At 32.6% G+C, this 9571-nt stretch overlaps 1 protein-coding gene across 1 annotated transcript; it reads left to right on the forward strand.

The window, feature by feature from the left end:
* The first annotated feature begins 1227 nt into the window (after positions 1–1227).
* On the forward strand, positions 1228–9194 carry LOC110941309 (probable membrane-associated 30 kDa protein, chloroplastic). The gene is made up of 11 exons (XM_022182930.2): positions 1228–1484; positions 2859–2962; positions 3091–3201; positions 3330–3394; positions 3490–3571; positions 5014–5088; positions 5220–5290; positions 6282–6364; positions 7559–7623; positions 7961–8035; positions 8832–9194. Exons 1-11 carry the CDS (start codon positions 1364–1366, stop codon positions 8940–8942), a joined length of 963 nt encoding a protein of 320 aa, XP_022038622.1. The 5' UTR covers positions 1228–1363; the 3' UTR covers positions 8943–9194.
* Positions 9195–9571: the final 377 nt, after the last annotated feature.

Here is a 9571-nt window from a genome sequence, read left to right on the forward strand (position 1 = left end):
CAAATTTTGAAACAAACATAAAAAAGTTGAACCATACTCGTACGTTGCGTTGTATTAAGTCGAAAAATTTAGAACTATACGTACAACGAAAATTTGCCAAAGATGAAAAGTATAAGTGACAAAAGTTGTGAAGTTAAATTGCAAATAATGAAAAGTTTTGGGTTAAAGTTAAGAAAACAAATTATGTAAGGTTAAAATTGCAAAAGCTAAAAACCTTTGTGCTAAAAGTAAAAATAGTTTTGGGTTAAAGTTAAAAAAGCAAATTATGTAGGGTTAAAATTACAAAACCCTAAAAACCTTTGGGTTAAAAGTAAAAATCAAGTTTTTTTTTTTTAAAAACTCCCAAAGCACAACTTACAAGTGATGATGCACTAAAAAGTTGGATATTTATATATGGAACTAGAATTAAGTTCCCCCGCGTTGCTGTGGGGGCGTAAAACTATTCTAAATAGCACTAATGCTACATCACCGCTAGCGACTACCAACACCGAGTCGATTCAACGCGTTGTGATAAAGTTATCAAACGAAAAAAGTAAACGTAAAAACATTGAACCACACTTGCACGTTGCGTCGTGTTAACTCGCATAATTTTTGTACGAAACAAAGAAACGTTAAACCACATACGCACGTTGCGCTGTGTTAACTCGCAAAATTTAGAAGGAAACGTAAAACGAAAATTTGTGAAGGATGAATAGTATGGGGGTCCAAAGTTGAAGGTCAAATAGAAAATAATGAAAAGTTTTGAGTTAAAAGTGAAAAAAAAATATGTGGGTTAAAATTGCAAAATATAAAAAGCTTTCGGGTTAAAGTTAAAAATATGAATTTTTTTTTTTTGCATAATTTTTGTACGAAACAAAGAAACGTTGAACCACATACGCACGTTGCGCTGTGTTAACTCGCAAAATTTAGAAGGAAATGTAAAACGAAAATTTGTGAAGGATGAATAGTATGGGGGTCCAAAGTTGAAGGTCAAATTGAAAATCATGAAAAGTTTTGAGTTAAAAGTGAAAAAAAAATGTGGGTTAAAATTACAAAATATAAAAGCTTTTGGGTTAAAGTTAAAAATATCAATTTTTTTTTGAAAAACCCCCAAAGCATAATGTATAACACTCTATGCACAAAAATTTTGCTTATTTATGGTTTTATAATTATAATATAATATGGAATAATAATATATGGAGAAATAAAATATTGTATTAAAATCACATAAATTTTTTTTTCAAGTAATCACCACCACAAGTAGAATCGCCAATCACACCTGCTATCAATTCTCTTTCTTTCTGTATACATAAATTCTCCGACCGCACCTGTTTGCAAAAGGGGGATTTTTGTTTGAAGTGATCAGAGAGAGAGAGAGATTAGAATGGCAATAAGAGCACCTTTTGCAGGGTTAAGTATGGCTTCCACCACATCAGCTTCATTGCAGGATTCTTCTTCCAAATTAGGATTCTGCACCTTTCCAACTTCCTTCTTCGGTTCTGGAGGTAACCTACTGAACATACCCATTACAACTCAACATTCTGTTCTGGGGTGTTAATATAAACCCTAGTTTTCGTTTCGGTACTATCTGTGAGGTTGATTGTTTTAAGAATACACAAGAGTTTGTGTGTATATATCATTGGTTTGGATGTGCATATAATAAAACCATAGATAAGTGTATAATTCTATATTTAGACCGTGTGTTGTGGGCGCGGAGGGGATGCCAGGTCACCGGGGGCGGGCAGGGAACACCAGCACGGCGGGGCGCGACCGTGGGGTGGAGAAGGTGAGAGCTGGTTGGTTGGCGAACGATCGGCTGCAAGGGGTGGGCATAGTTGTCATAGCCAGCGTAGCGATCGCTATAGCGCGCTAAGTAGCGTATAGGTCTAGGCTCACTATTAGGGTTGTAGCGATAGATGCCGATAACAGCGATAGTTTATTTTTATTTTTTTGTTTCATTAATATAAATAGCAATTAAATATAGCTATAAAATATCAGGATTTTAGGTTTTTGTTAAATATACATGTAAAATAGCATATATACCAGGGTATTTTGATATAATACACATATAAAAAAATTAAAATTTTTCTAGTGTATCGCCATTTATAAAATAGACGCCCATTATTTATCGCTATTCGCTATGTAGCATACAGGTACCTTATTGCTATTTGTCGCTCTTCGCCGTTAACAACTATGGGGGTGGGGGTGTGGTTCACCGCAACATAGGTTTGGAGGTGTGAAATGTGAAAGCCCTTGTGCCTACGTGGCACACTTTTTTTTCACATTTCACATAAACTACAACATAACACATAGGCTTATCTCAGTACGTTTTACTCTCTCAAAATCTGATTATTTTGACACCGATGATTAGTAAATTACCTAATTGGAATCATGATCATTCCACACCAACACTATCAAGTACTTAATTGCAACTTAATGTGGTAATAATCAGATTAAACACACGTCCGAATGTCCCGGTAGACTGGTTTAATGTACACAGAGGGTCTTACTTTCTTGTTTTATGCACTGTGACAAATGTGTGCATCTCCTATCTGTGTACAGTGTACTTCCTCATTCATGTATTCTTATATATTAGTCTTAACTAGGTTTGGAACCCGTTTATTACACGGGTTGAATAAAAGAAGTATTAAATAGTTAGTAATTAAAATTTCGGAAATTATAAAATGATATTTTTAGATAATAATATATTTACAAAAATAAGAGATAGAATACGAAGGGATGATATGTGAGAAGTGGGAAAAAAGAATATTGGGGTCACAGAATTGTAACACGTGGCGCCACCAGCTACTTATTTATTAGGTATAGATATGAGCTATAATCGTCTGTTTAGTTATTTTCTTTTTTTATATGTATTTTAGTTGGAGCTTTGAAGGTTAGAGGAATAAGGCTAGCTCACCCGAGTACTACACGCTGTAACAGCATCCGGATGAATCTTTTTGACCGTTTTTCACGAGTTGTCAAGGTTATTAAGACTTAATGTCAAATGATTTTTTTTTTTTTTTTTTTTTTGTGTTTTTACTTTCGTTTTCATTCATAGCGTACTTCTAAACGTGTGAACCTATATTCTTTTTCTATCTTTTACAAGCACAGTCATATGCAAGTGCACTCATTAGCACCTTTGAAGACCCAGAAAAGATCTTAGAGCAAGCCGTTACCGAAATGAATGATGATTTAATAAAGATGCGGCAAGCTACAGCCCAAGTATGCATTCTTGATTTTATTGTGATATTTAAATGTTAAAAATAAATCATTTCACATGATTGGTTTTGGTACAACAAGATTATGAAAGGTAAATCGACTATCATGTCCCTCTTTTTCTACTTAGAAAGGTTTTAGCATCTCAAAAGCGGTTGGAGAACAAATATAAAGCTGCTGAGCAAGCTTCGGAGGATTGGTGAGTGACTCGACACACACAGCTAATTATTGTTTTTTATATGATTAGAAATTTATATTTTTGCAAATAACATGGTTATTAATCAAATTTTATAGGTACAAAAGAGCACAACTTGCTCTTAGTAAGGGAGATGAGGATCTTGCACGTGAAGCGTTAAAGCGACGTAAATCTTATGCTGTAAGATTTCATAACTTATAATGCTTTGGTATTTTTATGAAAATATGCATATCATTATTTAGATGATGAAATTAAGGTTTATAAAAGTGGGGATATGCTCATACACTGATACACACTGCATGCATAAACTGACGCGCTTTTGCAGGTTTCATTGTGTAAAAACAAAAAAAGATATAGATTAGTGTTGTGATTATCATACTGGGTAGAGGATCCTGTACATTAATCCAGAAGTGTGAGAAGTGTATTATAACACTATATATAACACCATATAAACACCGTATAACACTATGTAACACCATATAACACTATGTAACACTGTATAACACTATATAACAAATATAACACTATATTTTGTCTGATAGCATGTCTATGAGAGATGTTATATATTGTTATATAGTGTTATATACTGTTACATAGTGTTATATGGTGTTACATAGTGTTGTACGGTGTTTATATGGTGTTATATAGTGTTATATATAGTGTTATAATACACTTCTCACACTTCTGGATTAATGTACACTATCCCTACCCTATCATACTGCTTCCGAAAAATAAACGTTATGGTGGTTCATACCATGGTCAACATTCTTGAATTCTATACTTGAGGCAGCCTATGTCAGCCTTATGTAGATTTTTAATAAATAACAAATCCTATGAAGATTGTATGCATGGCTTTCATTTTTGGTGTCTTTCCTTTAGATGTTTGTAATAAGATTCCACTTTTCAACACATATAATAGAACAGAAGTATGTTCATTTAGTTGAGGTGGCAATATGGAGGTGTATGGTAACGGATTGGGTCCAGTCGTCCCACCAACTATTTTTTATCATTTTTTTTATTTATAAATAATCTAACATTTTTTAATGAAGCAATTTAGGAGCTTCTGTGCATTTGAGTACCCTGCCGATGACTTTCAATATGGTCGGCCTGTTTCCTTTATAGTTAAATCGGTTAACATAATCCGTTTGACCCATGATATGAAAATCAAACCAAACCAACTTTAATGGGAAAAAATTGTCACCTCTATGAACTATGCAGTTAATGCGGTAAAATATCAGATATCGGTCAAGGACCGATATTTGAAATATAGTTATCTCGGTGAGATATCGGTGGGATATCGGTAATTTTAATATAATGAAGAATTTATATATATAGCAATTTAACACCAATAATTCATTGATATATCAGTGATATATCGGTTATATCGGTCAAATATCGGTGATATATCGGTTGTATCGGTCAATATCACCGATAATATCGGTACCGATATTTTGACCGATATTTGACACCGATATTTTACTAAGGGACCGATATGACTGATATATCACCGATATTAACTGCATAGTCTACGAACCATCACCAGGCCTTATGAGTTGTGTTTCGATGTAATCATATAACTTTAAATCTTAAGTTCTTTATTAACACCCTAAATTATTTTATAGGACAAAGCAGCTTCTTTGAAGACTCAGCTTGAACAGCAAAAAGGCGTTGTGGATAATCTTGTTAACAATACACGGGTGTGTGTGTATTTCTTTCCAATACATTGTATACTTTTCTTCATTTTTAATATTTGAATTATTTTCTTTGCACATTTATTCATCATTCTTTCAGTATTTCCTACTACATTTGCATTGCCTTTTCTTAACAGCTTCTTGAAAGCAAGATACAAGAGGCTAAGTCAAAGAAAGATACTCTAAAAGCACGAGCACAATCTGCGAAGTTTGTTCTCATTCCCTTTGCCATCAACTTTTTAATTTTTATGAGTTTTACGATTACTTCATGTTTTTAATATGATCTAAAAAGGCTTTTATCATATACAATGAAAATCGATGTTTTTAAATAAGTTGATTTATTGATTTAGGAGGTTTCATTCATTTTGAGTACAATTTTTTGGTGACTTTCAAGTAGGGGTGTTCAGAATTCGATTCGGATTCGAAAAATTCGAAATTCGACTCGATTCGAATTCGGTTAAAAAGGTTCGAATTCGAGTTGATTCGTATTCGAGTCCAGTGATCGAATTAGAATCGAATACGAATTTATGATTTTGAATCCGATTCGATTCGATTCGAAATTCGAATTTAAATTTATATATAATTTTTAAATATATGTATATACACACACAAACATATATACACACACATATAACTTCTAAACTTGGCCAAAGTATGAACTACCTCCATACGTGATAAGTATATTATTCATAATACCAAACCTACTGACAAATAGCCCGTGCTACTTATTTCTAAATTTTTACCTAACTTAAATCGCTACCAGTAACCAACTAATCTTCTAATTTTTGGTGTTTTGACATATTGATAGATAATTAATTTTGCAAATTATTATATTTTATGTTGAATATATTTGTTTGTAGTACTTTTAAAAAATGAAAGTAAAATAATTTATTTAGGGTGAATTTGAATTAAATCGAATATATTCGAATTCGGTTCGAATTCGAGTTTCAAATATTAATCGAATACGAATTCAGGTAAAAAAAAATAAAAATTCGAAAATTCGTTATTCGATTCGATAAACACCCCTACTTTCAAATTTAAAGCCGTATGATCCACTCGGTTTATACAATCCTTTTCTAATTTAACCATTTTTTAATATTTTACTGATTCGGCCTATAAGTGGGTCAAAGTTGGCACCTCTAAATTATGTCGAGTTATCTTGAATTAATGTTTGTGGGACCTTTTTGTTAAATCTCCAGGACTGCAACAAAAGTAAACGAAATGTTGGGTAACGTCAACACAAGCAGTGCTCTTTCAGCATTTGAGAAGATGGAGGAAAAAGGTTCGCTTCTTGTCTTATGATCGTAAAGCAAAATTTAGTTGCAAAACGCTACATGTAACTGGGTCACGTAATGGGTCAAAACGGGTTTGGATTGTAACTGGTCATTTTTTAGTCTGGGTCAAAACAAGCAGAGGATTGGGTTGACCTGCTAACACTTTTTTTGCTCATTCTTATGAAATGTTTCTAAATTATCATTTTTAGAACGGCTAAGTGACACACCCTCCTCTAATCCCACTCCTAATTATAACCAAGATTATGAGTCTGTTAATTATGGTTACAAAACAAGATTATTGTACAAACAATCTTAATCACTTAATAAAATGTTGGAACGATTGAATCAGTAATTCACAATGGTCAACCGGTTTTGTGACTAAACACCTTACGAAGTTGTATGCACTTAAATGAGGTTTCGGACAAATTTCAACTCATTTGACCTGTTCCCTATTGGCTAGTTTTATCGATTGACCCATTTGAGCCATTTTGAGATAAAGCACAATCGAGAGTCAGCCTAAGTATACGGGTCAAAATTGCCACCGTTACCAATTTGCCTATTGTCGTCACTACCACTGATTAATGACCATTTATATTGGTTTCACACTTATATTATTGTCATCATTAAAGGTATCTGTGACATTTTGCTAACAGTCAAACATTATTACATTAATATTACATTCATAAACTATGATTTGACTGGCGAACAACGATAAATTGCGATACGGTACCTATATGCTACATGGCTAATAGCGATAAATAGCGGCCGCTATTTTATAATAGCGATACACTAGAAACTTTTTTTAAATATTTATATGTATATTATATCAAAATACTCTGGTATATATGCTATTTTACATGTATATTTAACAAAAACCTAAAATCCAACTATTTTATAGCTATATTTAATTGTTATTCATATTAAAAAAATAATAAACTGTCGCTATCTATCGCTACAACCCTAATAGCGAGCCTAGACCTATACGCTATGTAGCGCGCTATTGCGATCGCTACGCTCACTATTAACAACTATGGACTAGTGTTTAACTATTAAGTTTAATCAACCCTCTATTCTCTAAACTACCCTTGAATATTGAGTCTTGTGAACCAAAACCACAAACAATGACAATCGGATAGGTCATTTTTATCATAGTGCATAGTTTGATGTGGTAGTTAGTTCAATTATATGTCATCGTGTGTTAGTTATGAGCATGGAGTTCCAAGCAGACGCACTAAATCAGCTAACCACCGATGATCTTGATGGAAAGGTACACTCTTATCCTCACCAATTTTGCTCTTCAAATTAAGTATTTTCTTCTTAGTAAACTCATTGCAACATGCTGATTCTTCCGAAACGCCACATTAATACATTATTCTTGATGTTTTAATATAGGTTTTGATTTGAATCCGATTAATCTATTTCAGTTGGCTTAACAACTACAACCATTATTAATAGGATAAACCTGATTAGTCGAAATCTAAGTTGATTAATTCACATTTATTTTTGCAACTTTAGCCAAAAAAAAAAGGCAGCTTTCAAGTAGGGATTTCTATAGTAATGTTATTTGAAAGAAAGAAATCTGTTTTCTCGTGTACTTTTTGCAGTTTGCAATGCTCGAGAGCTCATCCGTTGATGATGATCTTGCAAGCTTGAAGAAGGAACTTTCTGGAAGCACAAAGGTATCTTCTCTTTTTTTCATTTTCCTATATTTCAGCATTATATATAAAAGGAAAAAATATACCGTACAATATGCCTTAACGTACGCTGCGTACGCGATGGCAAATCGCACGTTATGTTACCAAAAATGAAAATCGCATGTTGTGAAAAACCAAATATCGCATGTTATAAAAAAAATTAAATTCGCATGTTAAAAAAAATCACATGTTAAAAAAAAAAATCAAAATTGCATGTTCAAAAAAAATCGCATGTTGATACTGCATCGTGTACGCAGCGTACGTTAAGGCAATTTGTACAATAACCGGCCTCTATATATATGGTAGGGATCCTAAGAGAAGTCCACCCTATTTGAGAAACTTGAGAAGCATTCTGGACCACACATTTCCCTAAGCTTTTCGTAATACACACATATGTATCGTTTAAAATTGACTATATACATATATGTATATTGTCAAATCTTGAATTATACACATATGTATATAGTCAGTTTTAAACTATACATATGTGTATATTACGAAAATGTGTGGTCCATAATGTTTCTCAATTAGCCTAGCGCTTCTCTGTCACACGACCCTAACCTATATATATGTATATATTTTTTTTATTCTAGGTTTTAGGAATATTCTAATCAGGTGGGGTGAGTGGATATCCCGGTAATGGGTTCTCACCGTCAACAAAAAAAAACTCTAAACGACTCGATTAACAACTTCACTTATTCAAGTTTTTCAAAATATTATGTTTGTCTATAATGGCATCTCGGAAATATGGCAATCACTGATGGAAAAATATTATGAACAGAAAGGAGATCTACCGCCGGGGAGAACAAACTCAAAAGCAGCATATCCGTTTCCTGACTCGGACATTGAAAACGAGCTAAATGAGTTAAGGCAAAGAACCAGGGACCTATAGACAAATTAATGATCTTGGCACCAGAGTCAGATATTAGTTCATCAACTCTATTAAAGGAAGTTCATATTTTTTGTTTCTGAAAAATGGTTATGGAATGATATATTTCATACTGTTTACCATCAAAGTTGCAATGAACTGCCTTTAATTCTGCTTCATATTCATGAGTTTTTTCATGATAGATTGATCTGAGCGATCTAAATGAAACAGTTATGTAAGTTTCTTACTATTTATATTCATAATATTTACACGAAATTGTTTATACTTTGTAATTAGTTTTAGTTTCCTTATAATAGAACTAATTTAATTAGAAAATTATTGACCTAAGTGTGGACCAGGGTACAAATTACTATCATCAAATGTTAAAATTTGACCTTGTATTCAATGTAATTAGTTATGTATTTACATATATATTTAAAAGTTGAATACTACAATTATTTATTTATTTACTGGTAGGACTAGTTCAAAAGGGCTCAATGAGATTTTTTTAAAGTAGTTTTTATTTATCATCTCAAGTTTATAACAGTATAAAGTAAATATTATACAGAGATAAATATTAAACAAAAGCGATGAAATAATATATAGTTTTTTTAGTGAGATGAATTGGATTACACCATATTGAGCATTAAATA

Source organism: Helianthus annuus, chromosome 5 (assembly GCF_002127325.2).
Source record: "Helianthus annuus cultivar XRQ/B chromosome 5, HanXRQr2.0-SUNRISE, whole genome shotgun sequence".
Lineage (NCBI taxonomy): Eukaryota > Viridiplantae > Streptophyta > Magnoliopsida > Asterales > Asteraceae > Helianthus > Helianthus annuus.

Coding starts and splice junctions, on each gene's coding strand:
- LOC110941309 (XM_022182930.2), top strand. CDS start 1,364: ATGGCAATAAGAGCACCTTTTGCAGGGTTAAGTATGGCTTCCACCACA. Junction 2,963..3,090: donor GTTTTTCACGAGTTGTCAAG/GTTATTAAGACT, acceptor TTACAAGCACAG/TCATATGCAAGTGCACTCAT. Junction 3,395..3,489: donor GAGCAAGCTTCGGAGGATTG/GTGAGTGACTCG, acceptor CAAATTTTATAG/GTACAAAAGAGCACAACTTG.